Genomic DNA, 17449 nt, shown 5'->3' on the forward strand with positions numbered 1-17449 from the left:
TCAATGGTAAGAAGATGGAGATGATCGAATATTTTCGGACTACATTATTTCTATCATAAAGAAAGAAGGCTGTGTGGTATATCCCTGGTGTAACGCTTCCGACCACCCGACGACTTTTACCACCCAACGACTGCAATTTCAAAATCCAACCCTCAACTTTCCAACCACGATAAAATGGTCAACAAAGCTGCAATTGAGCAAGCAATTAAGGATTTAGAATCTCAAGAAGTTCCAATTAATTTACAGATATACAGCTTTAAAATATGGAGTCAATGAAACTACGCTTGCACAGCAATCCAAAAGCTTACAAGTCTCCCGAAGTGAAGCCTCTCTTCTTTACCATAAATTATTGATAGATTCGCAAGAGAGATCCCTTCTTGACTATATAAATAATCTTACGGTCAAAGTCTTTCCTCCTACGCCTCGAATTCTATGAAATCTTGTTGAAGATATCCTCAAATTGCTTGTTGGACAGCGCTGGGTTTCTCACTTCATTGAACGCCATAAAGATGAAATCAAAAGCATACACTTACGTGCCATTGACCAGCAAAGGAAGAATGCGGATAATGCGTACTACTATACCATTGCTTTCAGCTTGTAAAGATCCAATTCCATACTAATTTTGGCTGGTTTGGGTGTCAGTTTTGCTAACTATCTCTCAACTTCAGGAAAAGATACACAAATACTGTATTTTGCACTCAAACATCTATAATTTTGATGAGAAAGGGTTTGTACTTGGAATCCTGAGGATGCTCAAGCGAATTGTCACCACAGAAGCTTTGAAATCCGGGCGAATACTAGGAACAATGCAGGATGGAAGCAGAGACTTCATATCTCTACTGGCATGCATTTGTGCAGACGGAACAGCACCTCCACCATTTATTATCTTCAAGGGGGAGTCAGGAGACCTTCAAGATAAGTGGCTTGCTAATTTTGTATGCAAAAAGGACCAGGCCTTCTTTGCTGCTTCCGAGAATGGATGGAGTAGTGATAACCTTGGCCTTGAGTTCCTCAAATGCTTTGACCAACTTACACGAGATAAAGCAGGCGGATCCAAAGGCTCTATGCGTGTATTGTGGATGGCCATTCATCCCATGTCAACATGAAATATATTGAATACACTGATGCGAATAACATCCTTCTTGCTGTCCTTCCACCCCATTCTACACACCATTTACAGCCTCGAAATGTTGGAATATTTGGACCACTATCTTCTACGTATTCCAAATATATGGATGACTTCCTTTGTGGAGGATTTGGCTTCAACCAAATGAACAAATCGAGCTTTTGGCAAATCTTTCACCCAGCTTGGAAGGATGCCACCATGCCGGAGACTCCTACTAGTGCCACTAGGATTTGCATGCTGAGCCAGTGCTTGAGCCAAATACCACAGCTACCCTCCGAAATCAAGCTTCTAGTTAAAGCTACTGAGAGACTAGTGCTCCATAATGAAGCTCTAGTGGTTGAAAAATCAAAGCCTAACCCAAGCTCTACGGGTTGAACGCAAGCAACGGCGGTGTGGAAGAGACATGGGGCTTTGGATCCTGAGAAGCCCGGTCAAGCTCAGTTCTTTTCTCCCAAGAACGTAGCACAGGCTAGAGAGAAATTTTTGGAATTAGAGAACAAAAAGAAACAAGAGCAGGCTCAGAAGGAACATGACAAGCTTCAGAAGGCCATTGCAAGAGAAGTAAAGGCTGCAGAAGTTGCAGAACAGAAGAAAGCTCGCGAAGCCGCCCATATGGAAGCTCAACGCCAAAAAGAAGCCAATAACGCTGCCAAAGAAGCTCAAAAAGAAGCTCAATGTGTTGAACGAGAGGCTTGTAAAGCCCTTGAACTAGCTGAGAAGGAAGAGCGAGCTCGCAAGCGCCAGCAGGCCAAAGAAGAGAAGGCTGCTCAGAAGGCAGGAAAGCGGTAAAGAGCCCTAGTTGCTCAAAAAGCCAGGATACCCTGGTTCAACGGCCTAAACCTCCTTAACAGAAACCTAAGAACCCTCCTAAGCCAAAATCAACCCTGCCAGCTTCGAATTTGGATAATGCTGTCGCTCCAATTCCAGAGAAGCCAAAAACGACTAGCTCCCGCTTCGGCCGTACTATTAAGCCAACACAAAGGGCTTTTGATAATCTATAGAGATTTATATGTAATATTCCATCTTATTTACTAGTATTTAATATTTAATTTGAATATCTTATTTGGTTGTTGAGATATTGCTGGTTTTGTAAGGAGGGTTGATTTTGAAGCCGTAGTCGTTGGGTGGTAAAAATCGTTCGGTGGTCGGAAACGTTAATCGACTGGCATAAACTCTAAAACCCCTTTGACACCTTTCTCCAAAACCGCCAGTGAATGTCCCGCACTGTCCTTCTTGAGTTACCCTCCACAGAAGATACAGAGAAACTAAAATTATGAGATCGGGATATCTTTGTTACTGCTTCTTTTTTGTTGTCAGCTTAAGCTGCAGAGGTACAAGATTCCGTCGAGGCCCAGGTACGTCAGATCTTGTAAGCACTCTGCGGCAAACCGGGCAATTTCCGCGGGGCGTTTTTCCATTTTCATGTATGCGTCTCTCTTCACCAAAGCGGAGCGTGTCGATAATGCATTTGTGGCAGAATAGGTGGCCTAAACGCAAGGTGCATTAGCCTTGTTCAACAAACTAGAGGCGTATATACGAGGGAATGAGAGACGAAAGCCTACCACAAATGGTAATCGTGGCATCTTCAGGCGTATCCATGCAGACAGGACACTTGTAAGATGTTAGAGCGGATCGACCAGTCTCATCTTTTGCAGAATGTTGCGCCTTGACAGCATCCTCTCGTTGTTTGGATAAAGCGTGGGCAAGAGTTGTAGAGTCATTGACCGAAGTTAGGTCAATTGACTCGACATCGGGGCCTTCAACTGCAGAGCTGTTTTGCGGGGTAGAACCCGCATGTGATGTGAGTATGGAGGGTCCCGCAGCTGCACCATGATTCAATCTCCGTCTTTTGGAATCGTGAGAGTCCCCTGAGACATGTAATCGTGATGGGTTGGGTGGTGGAGTATAAAGGCTGCTGAGAGGTCGAATTTCGTCTCTACCGTTATAAGGAGAGGATGATCCGAGGGTCGTAAGGTCGACAAAAGCGCTAGCGCTCCGGGACATGTTTCCGGCAAAGGAGATGCGAGGCTGACAATATTGCTAAGTGGAAAGTCTTGGAAATACGGGCAGATTCCCATAAGACCAAGTCCAAAAATAAAGACCCCACGCCCGACCAAGCTATGTGGTAAGGGAAAGATACCACTAGAGAGGACGGTGTAAAATACGGCGTGAAGGTGGTGATCTCAGTACAAGTGAAGAATGGTAGCCCTCAGCGGCCTCCGCCGCCTCTTCCAGCACCAAAAGTGTTCGTTTGAGAGGCCTGAGCTGGTGGTCAGTTGACGAGCTCGAAATCTGAGCAGTGAGGGAAAGAGCCGGCAGTAGGGAAGTCAAAAGGTGGACCGCAAAAGATTAGATTTGACAAGAGGCAGAAACAGGGGCAGTAAAATCAAATTATACAATAGGCGGCGTTGATTATGTGTGTCTGGATAAAGCCGGGACGAGATGAATGAAGATGGGATCAGATGGCAAACTCCTGATTATATAAGGTCCTTATCGATAAGATAAGGGTCCATCAATACTACGGAGTAGTTCCATACCGTATTTGAGGTTTGATGGGAGGTTCCTGTGTTCTGTGCACGTGAGCAGCCTTATCAGCTCTTCCTCGGGTTTCTTCTGCTGGGCTCGTCGTCTCGTCCCAACTGTCGGCTCAACACTCAACCTTTGCGCACAGCATGGTTTAGCATTTGATCAAGGATGCTGGTACCATCTGCCGGCGCTTCCCGGGCTTTGCTAAGAGCCTCTTGTCAGCCTCGGAGGCTCTCCTTGGCTCTTCACCCCCAGCAAAATCTCCTATCGCTTTTCAGGCATTACTCGTCGCAAACCGCGCCAAATGACGTGGCCAACGCGTTGAAGAGGAGTACGCTTGCTTGTGAGTATATTTTCATAGTTGCAAGCAATTGTTTCATATACTGAGCTGCTTTTTAGTGCCGTCGACTGCACGATTCAATGAGATTGGTGTCCAGCAGCTAAGCAGCCATGTCCATTCTCAAATATTTCCTCGACCACCCACACCGCCGGAGCCGGAGTTAGTGGCCCTTTCGAAAGACCATCTAACCAGGCATGAGCTACTTGGGAAAGCCCAGGATGCCGCTAATCCGATCGCCTTCGATTTGCCTCGCCTGCAAGGCGAGACACTGGATGAGCATTTTTACAAGCTGGGAATGGACGCCTCTGCGCCATATCTGGACTTTGCGAGACGGTATTCGTTGATTCATCTTTCACCGGCCCCCCGAAAATGGGTTAGAAGGAGTGGATGGACGAAATACAATGCCGATGGGACGACTGAACAAGTCCACGCCCCCAACGAGAGCATGTTAACCTTCGACACTGAAGTTATGTGGAAGGAAAGTCCCTTTGCTGTTATGGCATGTGCTGCAAGCCCCACAGCATGGTATGCCTGGCTTTCGCCGTGGCTTCTTGGAGAATCTGAAAACCCTCAGCACCTTGTCCCACTAGGTGACCCTTCGAATTCGCGGATAGTTGTGGGGCATAACATTGGCTACGACAGAGCTAGGATACTTGAAGAATATGATTTACAACAATCGCGCAATTTTTTCCTCGATACGATGTCTTTACATGTGGCAGTGAATGGAATGTGTTCACAACAAAGACCTACCTGGATGAGACATAAAAAGAACCGTGACCTAAGAGAAAAGATAGCGCAGCAAACAGACTCCTATGAACTTGGCCAACTGCTAGAAAACAAAGCACTTAGTGAAGAAGAGGAGGAGTTGTGGGTAGGAAGGAGCTCCATTAACTCCTTGCGAGATGTCGCTAAATTCCATTGCAATGTCACCATCGACAAGGCGCAGCGAGATCACTTTGGCGAGCTTGACAGAGATGGTATACAGCAGAGATTAGATGAGCTTCTCGATTATTGTGCAGCCGATGTTTCCATCACCCACCGCGTTTACCGAAAAGTATTTCCCAATTTTCTTGAAACCTGTCCCCATCCGGTGAGTTTTGGGGCATTACGGCACCTCTCTACCGTAATTCTGCCAGTCAACGAGACATGGGCCCAGTACATCAAAAGGGCCGAAGAAACATATCATCGTCGATTAAGTGATGTCCAAAATCGGCTGGAGGAACTGTGCCAAGAAGCAGTTGAAGTGAGAGATAAACCAGAAGTGTACAATAATGATCCTTGGTTACGGCAACTTGACTGGTCCGGCCAGGAAATTAAGATGGTTAAAGGAAAGAAGAAAGGTGATCCTCCCCGGCCAGCTGCACGCCAGAAGAAGCCCGGCATGCCTAAATGGTACAAGGATCTCTTCCCAAAAAGCAATGGCCCGATGAATTTGACTGTGCGCACGCGAATTGCGCCAATTCTTTTGAAGCTAGCTTGGGATGGATATCCCCTCGTGTGGTCTGATAAGTATGGGTGGACGTTCCAGGTCCCGAAAGCCGACGTGCACAAATATCAGCATCAAGCCGTCGTACAATGCGACATGTCTGAAGAAAAGAACGAGGTTCTTAAAATTGACACGGCCAATGTATATTACAAGCTGCCTCACAAAGATGGGCCCGAAGCACGCTGTGTAAGCCCGATGGCAAAGGGCTATTTGCAATACTTTGAGGGCGGGAAACTTTCGTCGCAATTTGCATTAGCGAAGGAGGCGCTGGAGATGAATGCTTCGTGCTCATATTGGATAAGTGCCAGAGATCGAATCATGACGCAGCTCGTCGTCTATGAGAAAGATTTACCTGGCTCATCGCGTGATGGAAAATCTCAAAACCCTGCGTCAAATTTGGGTTTCATATTGCCTCAGATCATCCCGATGGGAACGATCACTCGAAGGGCCGTCGAGAATACCTGGCTTACGGCGAGCAATGCAAAGGCTAACCGTGTTGGCTCGGAACTCAAGGCTATGGTCAAGGCTCCGCCTGGCTACGTTTTTGTAGGCGCTGACGTTGATTCCGAAGAGCTTTGGATTGCTAGTCTTGTGGGCGACTCCCAGTTTCAAATCCACGGGGGTAATGCGATTGGCTTCATGACTCTGGAGGGCACCAAAGCCGCTGGAACCGATCTTCACTCGAAAACCGCTAAAATCCTGGGAATCTCTCGAAATAACGCTAAAGTATTCAACTATGGTCGGATCTACGGAGCTGGACTCAAGTTTGCTGCTACTCTCCTGCGGCAATTCAACCCTTCGATTTCAGACGATCAGACAAAAGTGATCGCAGCCAATCTTTACAAGGAAACAAAAGGTACACGAACAATTCGTAAGACGATTAGCGACTCGCCATTCTGGAGAGGTGGGACTGAATCCTTTGTTTTCAACAAGCTTGAAGAGTTCGCAGAGCAGGAAAGACCTCGAACTCCTGTGTTAGGTGCCGGAATCACGGAAGCTCTAATGCGGCGCTTTATTAACAAGGGAAGTTTCATGACCTCACGTATTAACTGGGCGATCCAGTCATCGGGCGTCGATTACCTCCACTTGCTTATTATATCTATGGATTTCCTTGTTCGCCGTTTTAATTTAAATGCCCGTCTCGCCATTAGCGTTCACGATGAAATCAGGTACCTTGTTAAGGAGGAAGATAAATACAGGGCTGCCATGGCTTTACAAGTTGCAAACATTTGGACTCGAGCCATGTTCTCTCAGCAAATGGGCATTGATGACTTGCCTCAATCATGCGCATACTTCTCGGCTGTCGACATCGACCATGTGTTGAGAAAGGAAGTTGATATGGATTGCGTGACCCCTTCGCATCCGCAGAAAATTCCCCCGGGTGAATGTATTGACATTGCTCAGTTGCTCGAGAAAGGCGATCAAGCTTTCCTGGACCCTTCTATTGAGCCGTGTCTTCCCCCGGCTCCTGAGAAGTACACATATACTCCGCGAAAGACAGTGATGTCCTCACTAGACTGCGCTCAAGATATCTCTTTCATCAAGGCGCAAATCGTCAGCGACGACAAGGAATTACGCGCCATTATCAGAGACATAATGAAAAGCCAACCTTCCTCCGATAAATCCAATGCAACTTCTGGGTCGTCCGCCAGCAGACGACGAAGTGTGTCGAAAGTCCCTTCACATGCTGAGCCCCAGCGTGCGGTTCTTATGGAGGTGGAGCCAAACCTTCTCGACGGATTCAAAGGATTCAACAGCGTTGAGAAAACGCCGCAGTTTCCAATTCACCGCTATGGATGGAAACCCAAAACATCGCCTCGTCTCTAGGAGACCCTATCTATTCGACTCCCTTCATCCCTTTCTCTGAAATTTGTACTGTACATGTAACTTCCTGAGCACTACGTTCCTATGTTCTACTACCCCTTTCTCTACAGTGGCAGTATGCCCTTCTGATATATGGAGTAACGTCCTCCCAGGAAAAAAAAAAAAAAAAAAAAAAAAAGGCCGATAATGATGTCCTTGGCGCATTGGCTCACGGGGAGTTGGTGTACAATTGGTGCATAAGACGGCGCTGGCGTAGCTTCGGCACCGCCATGGACGGAGGACAGGCGGACTTGAATAGTATTGGATAGCATCTAATAATGTCTGATGCGGTGAGGATATGCTGTTTGGATGACCAAAGTCAATGTATTATTAGATGATCTCATTTGTCTAAAGTTCAAATATTTATTAATTATGTGCGAATATGGTCTTTGCAATTACTCCGTAACTTTGAGGAGGATGGCTAATTAATCGACGTCTCGCTGGCGATTGGGATTGATCCCTTTAGTGCGGTCGATATCTGCCATCCGCAGTGCCTCTGGCACTGGCAAATGATTAAAACGAATTGATTCGCAGTGAGGTGATCTGGCAAGCGTAACTTGGTCGGCTTGTAGTTTGTCAATCACTCACATACCTCAGTGTGTGAGTTTAGCCATGAGGGTGGTTGCCCTTGGTCGGGGGCTGTGCTGTGGAGCGCATTTGGGAGCTTGGATACGGGAAGAGTCTATCGAGAGGAATTTTCCCGTGCGGCTTGAGGAAACTCTCCCTCAAGGATTACCACGTAGACCCGAGCTATCTCTTCTCGACAAGTATGAACTCCAAGCTCTGTGCTCTTACAGATTCCAGCGTTCACTCCTCGACGTCACGTTGCGGCGTGCTTCAGCAGCTCTTGGCCCCACAAGCAGGGGACAATCAATCCGTGGCGGCCCTGAGGGTTCACCATGAGCATCACAGGATACAACCACGCCCAGTACCCAGAGAATAGCTCAGATTCACTCTGCGATTTAGAAGCGCGGGTGGCCTCGACATCTCAAAAGCGTGACCGCACGTTGTCGTCTCCCCCTTGTGCTCAGAATCCTTGTGGTTTTACCTACGCCGACTCTAGTTCGGTAAAGAGACGCACAAGACGCTCGAACACCGCGCAGTCGTACTATGCAGACGTCGCTGCTGGCCAGCCGGGCTGGCGCCCTGGAGAAGAACCGGGTCTTGATCCCTCTGAGCCCATCCCTCCGCCTTATCGCGCTCCTGGCGAGTCACTGTTACCCCAATCGATAAACAAGCGATGCGATATTACAGTGGTCGATTTTTCGCACGATAATATACGGGTGTATCAATTGGACAATGATACTCTGCCGGGTTTTCTTGAGAAAGGGAAAGAGCCGTGGGTTGTTTGCCGGTGGATCAATGTCAACGGATTGAGCTGGGATGTTGTCAGGTTACTGGCTACGGAAAAGCGGATTCATAAGCTTGCGGTTGAGGACTTAATGCATTCGATAGATCGGACAAAAACCGACTGGTACTCGGATCACACGTTTGTCTTGCTTGAAATGCAGAAGTTGATCAAATTGAGATCTTATGACTCGGGTGGAGGATCGGAAGCTGAAAGTGATACGGAGGATGGAAGGCTGAGCGAAACAACATCAAGGACTTCTTCGCGCAGCAACAGAATCAACAAACGTGGCACAGTCGGTGGTGTTATAAAGGATGCGCTCCTTGACTTGCTAAGACCTACGTTTGAAAAGCGACGCCTTAAGCGGAACGCAAGTCAAACGGGCCTGCAACCAAATGCTATTCGCACGCTCCAGCGGTTCCGAGGTGGTCCTAACGAAGACAGGGTGGAATTTATGGAACGTCATGCCGTACTTGGTCCAAGAGGGCTGGGGGTTGCCATTGAGCAGGTGTCGATTTTCCTTCACGCAGATAACACCATAACGTCGTTTTTCGAGGAGAGTGGAGACGACATTGAAGGTCCCATTGTCCAGCGTCTCTGTTCTCCGGGAACAATTCTCCGTGAATCCTGCGATGCGAGCATGATCCTACAGGCAATTCTCGATGCTATTGCGGATCTCGCCATTCCAGTTACAAGGGCTTACCAGGATGTCATGGGGGAACTAGAACTCGAAGTCTTGACCGATCCGGATATACACCAATCCACAACTCTCTACCTCCTAACTTCAGAGATTTCTGTGCTGCGAAATGCCATCCAGCCGATGATCGGTGTGATCAATTCGTTGCGTGACCGGGGTTCTGGTATCGAGGTTAAGAAAGCCTCGTCAACCGCAAATTTTCTCCTGCCTACAGGACGCCCGTCAAGCAGGAATTCTATACATCCTGATGTAGAAGGGGTAAGGATGGCCTCCGCAGTGTCCATTAGCCCGATGTGTCAGACATATCTGGGGGATGTCCTCGATCATTGCATTACTACGACAGAACAATATGATCAAATGCGGCGTTTGGCGGCTAATATGATTGAACTGATTTTCAATACTATTGGTACGTGGAATTCAACCTACAACTATGGTGTATTTAGAGATGCTAACATGTGTTTGGCTGAAGGTGCTTATCAAAATGAAAGCATGAAACAGTTGACTCTAGTGACATGCATGTTTCTTCCGTTGACATTTCTTACAGTAAGCCCCGATAATATCGCTCCACTCTTATCATACATAGAAGTTTGACATGTTGCTAGGGTTATTTTGGCATGAATTTCCCTCGGTTTACAGGAGTTAACAATCATAGCGATGCGTAAGTTCGTTTACCTAGGATTCTCATCTTCAAAACGCTGACTTTGATAGATTCTTCTGGATTATTGCAGTGCCATTTGTCTTTGCCACAATGGTTTTCTTGATGTGAGTGCTAATTGCATTTTTCAAATCGTATACAGAGTATTTGGAACTTTACTGATGGGAACGTTAGGCGGGAAATGATAAAGCGCTGGCTGCTGAGGCTAGCGCAGAGACGGTTGATCTGGAGTTCACGTCGTCGCCGAAAGGATCGATAAAGAAGCAATCGCGTCCTCTAGCTTTAGTGATATAATCAGTATGAGTAGATGAGGAGATGGGATTATTGAACCTTCGAGATGCATATCGAATACTACGCGCAGAGGTAGGTAGATGCACGTATACACGACATATCGTCCAAACCCATCGCTGTTGCCTTATGTCTTCAGATTCAAATTAAAATTTCCTCCGCTGGAAAGCTAAATACGCCTTCCAAGGCAATTTCCAATCCGTCGAGAGAAGTTCCGGTTTAAATATGTCGAAGTCAACTTTCTGCAGCTTATCTAACCAGAGTTGGGTGGATACGGCGGGCATCAATACTCCGAACCCTCGTTCAACGTCTTGAAGTTGCACGGCCAAATTCGACATTTTAGAATCTGCACCGTCGGCTGCGGGCTCGTGTCCGTAGTACTCATGGCCTTCCTCTCCCTCATGCTCAAAATCATGCCCCACATCCTTGCCTGCGCGGAGGTTCTGTAGCATTTGTCGAGCAGTGATGAGATGGTCACTCGCTCGCGTCGCCACCGCAAAGACAGCATCACGGAGGCCTGGGGCATCCGCACCTTGCCTGAAGACGTCTTCTTCTTTGAGCCTCGTCTGCGCCATCACGTCGAGCGGAAGTGTGATATGGCCCTGCCGGGTACTTCCTCCGGGACCACCTAAGGGATCTTGGTTGGAGTGGTGGTTTGGCGGCGGGGGAAATGCGACCAAAGGCAGACCTCGGAGGATGGATGTTATGCCTGCTGCTTTGCCGATGTGAGACGCCAGATGGTCTACTGTCAATGATGTGAGGGGGAGAACACTGAGCGTCAGATATAAAAGGGTGGAATATGTGTTTTCGGCGTATTGGTCCAGGGCAGCAATATTGGTATATGGTGTGTTTGTTAGAGGCTGCTCTCGGGCATTTATTAGCCGTGTTAACCACCCTTTGCTTATGCGGGCTTTCCCCTTTGTTCTAGCATCCAGGCTGGAAAGTGAATGGGCAAGCAGTATGGCTATGGGCTCCTTTGGTGGAGTGCCGGCGAGTGTTTTTGTGATGGTATCCCGCCAGAATTGAAGTCGCATAAGACCGATCGTAGGGTTGGATGTGCTGTCTGGGATTAAGGACAGGGAGACATTGAGGGCGCGGAGAGCAATGTAAAAGTTCAACGTGTGACGAGGAATGAAGGTGCTAAGTGTATACGACGGCCGGTCGTATTTCCTGGCGCATTCGTTAGCACGGAGGTTTAAGCTGATGCTAGGATGAAAACGGCTGCATACTGTAGGAGTTCAATACAATATTTTTGCGCCGATTCAAATTCTGCCTTAGAATTGGTAATGTAGGAATGCAATGGCGAACCTGAAGCGAAGTGCCTCGCCCCTTGCGGTTTCTTTATTGGACGCATTGTTGAAGATAGCTGACTGCCTCGAAGCATGCACCGCAAGCAGGCCTTGTCTGCTTGAAATGCCATCTTTTTGGATGGCTAAGGAAAACTGTGGGATTTTCGAGCTAGTAAAACCATAGCCCCAAGGTATCTAGAGCTCAACAGATCTACTCCAGTAGAAAAGGGTCCAATTTCATATTGCGACTGGAATTTGGTTGGATTTCAACGCGCGCTAAACTGCTTCGGGAATGCACCTTCACCATCCAACAAACGGAACAATCGGCGGAACCGCGACAAGTGGAGCAGAGACAACTCTAACAGATCTCTACTCTCACGCTACAGGGTGATGCAAGTATAGAGATACAGCGGTCCGCTAGCTTTTATCCATAACTGGCATCATGGCGGACGAAGCCGATGGCGGCGCGCCGTCCTTTTCCGAACCTCTTGACCTGGTCCGCCTATCGCTCGATGAAATCGTCTTCGTGAAGCTGAGAGGAGATCGGGAGCTCAAAGGGCGCCTACACGTCGGTGACAACTCTTCTACTAGGATTTTTTGCTTGTGAGGATAGCATGGTGACTCTTCTATTAGGCGTACGACAGCCATTGCAACCTTGTTCTCGGAGAAGTCGAGGAGACAGTCTATGTGGTGGAGGAAGATGAAAACGAGGAAGAGATCATCAAGGTATGGACATCTCTACAGGAGGAGCCTGGTTATCAGACAATAACTTTGATGTAGACGATAAAACGACAGGAAGACATGCTATTCGTTCGAGGTAGTAGGAAATGCGCCCCGTCCATGACTCTTCTTTCTAGTCGCTGAACAGTACTCCAGGAGACTCCGTCGTCCTGATCTCGCCGCAATCCTCGCCGTGAAAAAGAGTCTGGCGATGAGTCATACCATATGAAATTTTCCAGCGAACGCCTCCCCAACGGGTGTGAATAACAGCAGCCCCGAAGTGGTCGGCGTCAAAAGAACAGAAATTTAGAATAATGGAGCACATCCTAGGTCGATATCAAGTGGGCGTCACCCGTGATATCTCAGGGGGAATCGTAGGCTGGGCCGCCGAACCAATGTAAAGTTCGAGATCTTGCCCTTGAGAATGGCTTTATCAACGCATGCTGTAGTTAATTGAACCGGCAAGACCATGCATCCTTTCCAAACTCTTGAGACTCATATAATCACTCGCATCCTTATTATTGGCTGTAGTCTGGAGTAGAGGGCGCTAGGAGCAGAGTGAGTCAGTCATATAGCTGCTACTGCCAGCGCGAAGGCCCAAACGGGACGGAGTGGGAATTACTCATAGTTCAGGAGTTCGTTGATTGGTGTGAGCCCCGGCTCGTGCTTGAGCCGCAAACCTTCGGTTCCATCGTGGAGTTAACCAAATGAGGCCCAGCTGTCCGCAACGTCATGCCATCATTATTAAACCCCGATTCCACGCCTCTTCAAGGATGCGTTCATAGTTTTGATTAGATTTCAGCTATCTTCGTTGGATTTATAGGCTTCAGGGGAAATGATCACTCGATTACGAACGTGAACGTCTAGCGCAAACCCGCGCTCGCCCTCCAAAACCGCAGCCAAATGTATATATTATCTTTAGCATGAGTCACAAAGGTTACAAGCAAACACTCGAGGAGAGACGGAGGGGCGAATTGGTATGTTTTTTATGACGACGGTGACCAGTCTGAATCTGACCACATCCAGTCCCTTAGTGAGTTCGCCGAGTATGTTGAGAAGCAGCAGGCAATCCGATACGGCGCAGTGAACGTTGGCGGTGCCCGGGTGGCACCCAGCGACAGCGGGTACTCGACCGCCGCTCCTTCTTCTGTGGTACCTGACGAGCACCCGGAACTGGATATTCTCGACCAGCTAGACTTGTCCGACGCTGCTCCGCCAGTGAAACTAAAGGATCTACTACTTGATGACTCTTCCGATGAAGAAGCCACGCTGCTACAACTTGCTGCCATCGTCCAGGCTCGCGTAGATGAGGGCCACGGAGAAACCGTCTTTGATCTTGGACAAGAAGATAGCGGCGAGTGGATGCAATTCACCAAAAACCAATGGGAATTCGCCTTCAATCGCTTAAAAAAGGCAGCTCAGCACAATCAAGCTGATTGCTCCGTGCTGCTGTCATACAATGTTGGCGGCCCAGCGGAAGCCAGCACCAAAAATGACCGTATAAAGTGCGCCTATGGCAAAGTCTTGATACGACGGGCGGCAGGTACAGTGGAGGATGTCATTGAAACTAGGATCGCAGTTGTTGGGAACGTCGATGCAGGGAAAAGTACCCTCCTTGGTGTCCTGGTGAAGGGCAGGCTTGACGATGGGCGCGGTAGGGCAAGAGTGAACCTCTTCCGTCACAAACACGAAATCGAGAGCGGGCGCACTAGCTCTGTTGGTATGGAGATAATGGGATTCGATGCGCATGGTCGGATTGTTGGGCACGGTCAGCAACGCAAACAGTCATGGGAGGAAATCGGGAAGCAGTCTGCCAAAGTTATTTCCTTCACCGACCTTGCCGGGCACGAACGATACTTACGAACCACGGTCTTTGGAATGCTTAGCAGCAGTCCCAACTACTGCCTCCTTATGGTAGCGGCAAATAACGGATTGATCGGTATGAGCAAAGAACATCTAGGAATAGCTCTCTCTCTGAATGTTCCCGTGATGGTTGTGATAACCAAAATCGACATCTGCCCTCCTCAGATTCTTCAACAGACGATCACTCAGTTGACCCGAATTCTAAAATCCCCGGGCGCCCGCAAAATTCCCGTTTTCATCAAAACCCTGGAAGAGACTGTTAACACCGCAACTCAATTTGCTAATCAGCGCATTTGCCCTATTTTTCAAGTGTCTAACGTTACAGGAGAGTCACTTGACTTGGTTCGCACGTTCCTCAACATCCTTCCCCACCATGGCCACTACAATCCTGACGCGCCGTTCGAGTTTCTCGTGAACGATACCTTCTCCGTCCCGTTCGTTGGGACCGTAGTGTCCGGAGTTGTCAAGTCTGGAGTGGTCCATGCAGGAGACACGGTTCTCATTGGGCCTGACTCTGTTGGACAATTTAGGCAAACAGCGATTAAGTCGATTGAGCGCAAACGTCTACCCGTTCATGCTTGTGCCGCTGGTCAAAGTGGATCATTCGCACTCAAAGGAGTCCGGAGGAAAGAGGTTCGCAAAGGCATGGTTGTTTTGCCCAAGCTTGAGAAGCCCCCAAAGGTCTACCGCGAATTCGTCGCTGAAGGTAAGGATATATATATATGCCTCCTTCCCGTAATGCTCGACTATCACTGCTGGAGTTTTACTTATCAATATATATTTATAGTGTTGATTCTTTCCCATGCGACAACTATCAAGCGAAAATATCAAGCAATGCTTCATGTTGGAGCGGTGAGCCAAACATGTGCAATTATCGACCTTGACCGCGACTTCATTCGTACTGGAGATCGTGCAACTGTTGCTTTCAGATTCATCCAGCGGCCGGAGTTCCTGTCTGTGGGCGATCGGATTCTTTTCCGCGAAGGCCGCACCAAAGGCCTAGGAATAGTCAAAGGAGTAGGCTATGATCCGAAGAACCCATTGAATCCCAACTTAATGAAGCCTGTCGACGAAGATGGGACAGTGAATTAACATTATGTGTTATTTTCCTCCGCGAAGCCAGTAACATATATATGATTTTTATGCTGATATTCATTTTTCCTTACAACAGCATACAGCACACTGGCGTTTTGGGGTTTGTCTGGGTGTTATGCTTTTTGTTTAACCGGAGAGAAGGCAGGCTTGTGTGCTACTCCACAATATTCTTATACTTTTCTTGCTCACTCCATTGTTTAGCCGATGATGACCTGACACCCTGGAATGATCTAACCTAATAGTGATCATGTAAAAACCATGGCAAATGCACTGTTTTATTCCCCTACCAGCTCTTTATTTGGTGTTTTTGGCCGACATTGCGCACTTTTGGGTGAACAAGCTGCTTTGATAAGCGGCGGCCGGGGTGACGTCACTGGCTACCACGCGTCATCTACGCCTAAATATCGACGAGTTGGACGCATCAAGTACGGATTGTCATAGGGAGATTTTCCTGGCGTATAAAATGATAATGATGGTCGAAATGGAAAGACTTGGGTCTTTTATTCATTTCAGTCATATTTGATATTCCTTTTTGGTTATTTTTAACGGTTTGTTCGATACTCACACCCACATGGAGATGATAAAGAACGTGTATCATATCACGGAGAAGGCAATTTGGGGTGAACAGCGGCCCGAAGCGACCCGCGAGGAACCCATCTCTGGCGTCAAAGGCGAGGGAACACCATCTGACCCGTATGATGCTGGAAATGTTACTGGCGATGAACCAATTTCCGGAGTACAGGGGCAAGGAACTGCTTCGGACCCGTATGATGCGGGCAATTTGTCACGTATGCGTCAACCCTTTTCCCTTGAGCTCCTTTATGCGTCCAAGGCTTGCTATATTATCAAATTCTCCTTTATACCTATAGTGCTTGCTCGATTATATCACCCACAGTTATCACCTAAATCAAGGGACCTTCTTTTCAATGCCCACAAATGCAGTACATATGAATTAAAAGCTGATATGGTTTTTTTCTTCTTTAAACAGCTTCCGAACCAGTAGGACATTCCGAATGTCACGTCTTTGGCCCTGCAAGAGGGTCGTTTGACCAGGGCATCAGTCACCATTCCGGTGCAGGAACCTCCAGCCTCCCTGACTCCTCACCTGGCGTTCCACAGCCGTCAGGGATTTTGTCATCTGGCGCTGCAGACACCGGATCTTCGATGGCGCACACTAGACAAGCCTATATTCCTCTGACAGAGGATACTAAGGTCAAGTCCATCGGTTCGGTCCCCCGGGGAAATGGCCCATCCACTCTTGGTGGCAGAGAACCGTTTAAAACCGCACCCTCTAATGCCCCAGGTACTGGTCCCACAGAGCCAGCAGGATCAAAACACCCAACGTCCCCTCCCACGGCCCAAGCATCCACTTCGCCATCAATTAAGCAGCAAGACCTTGGCGGTCAACGGAGGACCTCTGCGCTTGAACTTACTGAAGCGTACCACAATCGAGCTGGACTGGAAGGCTCCCCTAGCCAATCCTCCCCTACAGCATCGACAAAAAAGTCATTAGCCGATTCAAGCAACGAACAAACCAACCCTGCGAAGGCAAAAGGTGAAGGACCAGAACAGAAACCAGTGGAAGAGAAGGTTGTTCGGAGCACTGGTTTTGCCGCTGAGGGCGGGAACTTTGACGCTTCAGAACCTGGAGCTGGAAAGGAGGCTGATCGTACGTATTTCGCACAACCATAGTTGATGGCCGGATGTTAATAATTGAAAATCCAATTTGATAGGGCTCCTTGAAGAGCAACAGAAGAGACATCCAGATGCAGCTCCTGTCAAAGGCGCTATGCTCGAGAAGGAGAAATCTACTGAGCACCATGGCGGACTCTGGACAGGAACCCATAAAGCTGGAATCTCATTCTCCAAAGCAAAGGATAAATTGCACATTGGAAAGCATCATGACAGTTAATACAAATGCTCGTTTCTGTGCACAATTGTTTTATTAATGGGTTATATATCCTTTGAGGTTTCACAGAATGCTTATTATGTGTTTCAGTGGATATTTAGGTCCGGCTTTTGGATATTGACTTTATATGCGACAAGAACCAAATGTATCCTTTCACTGCAACTAATATGGTCATTTTGATGGTAGTTACTATTTCGTGGATCTTGTCCGGGTCTTCCCTGAAGTTATTGTATTAGTCTTCGGA

The 17449-nt window shown here is 47.9% G+C and overlaps 7 protein-coding genes across 7 annotated transcripts; 5 read left to right on the forward strand and 2 right to left on the reverse strand.

The window, feature by feature from the left end:
- Positions 1–2189: 2189 nt before the first annotated feature.
- Positions 2190–3536, reverse strand: SLX8 (SUMO-targeted ubiquitin ligase complex subunit slx8). The gene is made up of 2 exons (XM_003067195.2): positions 2689–3536; positions 2190–2613 (listed from the first exon to the last, which is right to left on the reverse strand). The coding sequence occupies exons 1-2, from the start codon at positions 3128–3130 to the stop codon at positions 2420–2422; spliced, it is 636 nt and encodes a 211-aa protein (XP_003067241.1). The 5' UTR covers positions 3131–3536; the 3' UTR covers positions 2190–2419.
- Positions 3537–3820: 284 nt separating this feature from the next.
- On the forward strand, positions 3821–7722 carry MIP1 (DNA-directed DNA polymerase gamma mip1; the record flags this gene model as incomplete). The annotated part of the gene is made up of 2 exons (XM_003067196.2): positions 3821–3995; positions 4052–7722. The coding sequence occupies 2 exons, from the start codon at positions 3821–3823 to the stop codon at positions 7303–7305; spliced, it is 3429 nt and encodes a 1142-aa protein (XP_003067242.2). The 3' UTR covers positions 7306–7722.
- A 430-nt stretch (positions 7723–8152) lies between these two features.
- On the forward strand, positions 8153–10749 carry D8B26_007699 (uncharacterized protein). The gene is made up of 5 exons (XM_003067197.2): positions 8153–9792; positions 9856–9929; positions 9989–10044; positions 10095–10148; positions 10216–10749. Exons 1-5 carry the CDS (start codon positions 8241–8243, stop codon positions 10298–10300), a joined length of 1821 nt encoding a protein of 606 aa, XP_003067243.1. The 5' UTR covers positions 8153–8240; the 3' UTR covers positions 10301–10749.
- D8B26_007700 (uncharacterized protein) lies at positions 10476–11749 on the reverse strand (the record flags this gene model as incomplete). Its single annotated transcript, XM_066125612.1, has 2 exons — positions 10476–11499; positions 11559–11749. 2 exons carry the CDS (start codon positions 11747–11749, stop codon positions 10476–10478), a joined length of 1215 nt encoding a protein of 404 aa, XP_065981696.1.
- Positions 11750–11943: 194 nt separating this feature from the next.
- LSM3 (U4/U6-U5 snRNP complex subunit lsm3) lies at positions 11944–12901 on the forward strand. Its single transcript, XM_003067199.2, has 4 exons — positions 11944–12186; positions 12252–12344; positions 12399–12435; positions 12495–12901. The coding sequence occupies exons 1-4, from the start codon at positions 12061–12063 to the stop codon at positions 12533–12535; spliced, it is 297 nt and encodes a 98-aa protein (XP_003067245.1). The 5' UTR covers positions 11944–12060; the 3' UTR covers positions 12536–12901.
- A 360-nt stretch (positions 12902–13261) lies between these two features.
- Positions 13262–15293, forward strand: D8B26_007702 (uncharacterized protein; the record flags this gene model as incomplete). Its single annotated transcript, XM_003067200.1, has 3 exons — positions 13262–13315; positions 13365–14907; positions 14989–15293. The coding sequence occupies 3 exons, from the start codon at positions 13262–13264 to the stop codon at positions 15291–15293; spliced, it is 1902 nt and encodes a 633-aa protein (XP_003067246.1).
- Positions 15294–15867: 574 nt separating this feature from the next.
- D8B26_007703 (uncharacterized protein) lies at positions 15868–17208 on the forward strand (the record flags this gene model as incomplete). Its single annotated transcript, XM_003067201.2, has 3 exons — positions 15868–16084; positions 16285–16965; positions 17030–17208. The coding sequence occupies 3 exons, from the start codon at positions 15868–15870 to the stop codon at positions 17206–17208; spliced, it is 1077 nt and encodes a 358-aa protein (XP_003067247.2).
- Positions 17209–17449: the final 241 nt, after the last annotated feature.

The sequence above is a fragment of the Coccidioides posadasii genome, chromosome 4 (genome assembly GCF_018416015.2).
Source record: "Coccidioides posadasii str. Silveira chromosome 4, complete sequence".
NCBI lineage: Eukaryota > Fungi > Ascomycota > Eurotiomycetes > Onygenales > Onygenaceae > Coccidioides > Coccidioides posadasii.

What these genes read in the sequence shown, in the direction of transcription:
- SLX8 (XM_003067195.2), bottom strand. Translation starts at nt 3,130, where the DNA reads ATGTCCCGGAGCGCTAGCGCTTTTGTCGACCTTACGACCCTCGGATCA. An exon ending in TGCCACGATTACCATTTGTG is followed by an intron (nt 2,614 to 2,688) that starts GTAGGCTTTCGT and finishes CCTTGCGTTTAG; the next exon opens with GCCACCTATTCTGCCACAAA.
- D8B26_007699 (XM_003067197.2), top strand. Translation starts at nt 8,241, where the DNA reads ATGAGCATCACAGGATACAACCACGCCCAGTACCCAGAGAATAGCTCA. An exon ending in ACTGATTTTCAATACTATTG is followed by an intron (nt 9,793 to 9,855) that starts GTACGTGGAATT and finishes GTTTGGCTGAAG; the next exon opens with GTGCTTATCAAAATGAAAGC. An exon ending in GTTAACAATCATAGCGATGC is followed by an intron (nt 10,045 to 10,094) that starts GTAAGTTCGTTT and finishes TGACTTTGATAG; the next exon opens with ATTCTTCTGGATTATTGCAG.
- LSM3 (XM_003067199.2), top strand. Translation starts at nt 12,061, where the DNA reads ATGGCGGACGAAGCCGATGGCGGCGCGCCGTCCTTTTCCGAACCTCTT. An exon ending in AGCTCAAAGGGCGCCTACAC is followed by an intron (nt 12,187 to 12,251) that starts GTCGGTGACAAC and finishes CTCTTCTATTAG; the next exon opens with GCGTACGACAGCCATTGCAA. An exon ending in AGACATGCTATTCGTTCGAG is followed by an intron (nt 12,436 to 12,494) that starts GTAGTAGGAAAT and finishes ACAGTACTCCAG; the next exon opens with GAGACTCCGTCGTCCTGATC.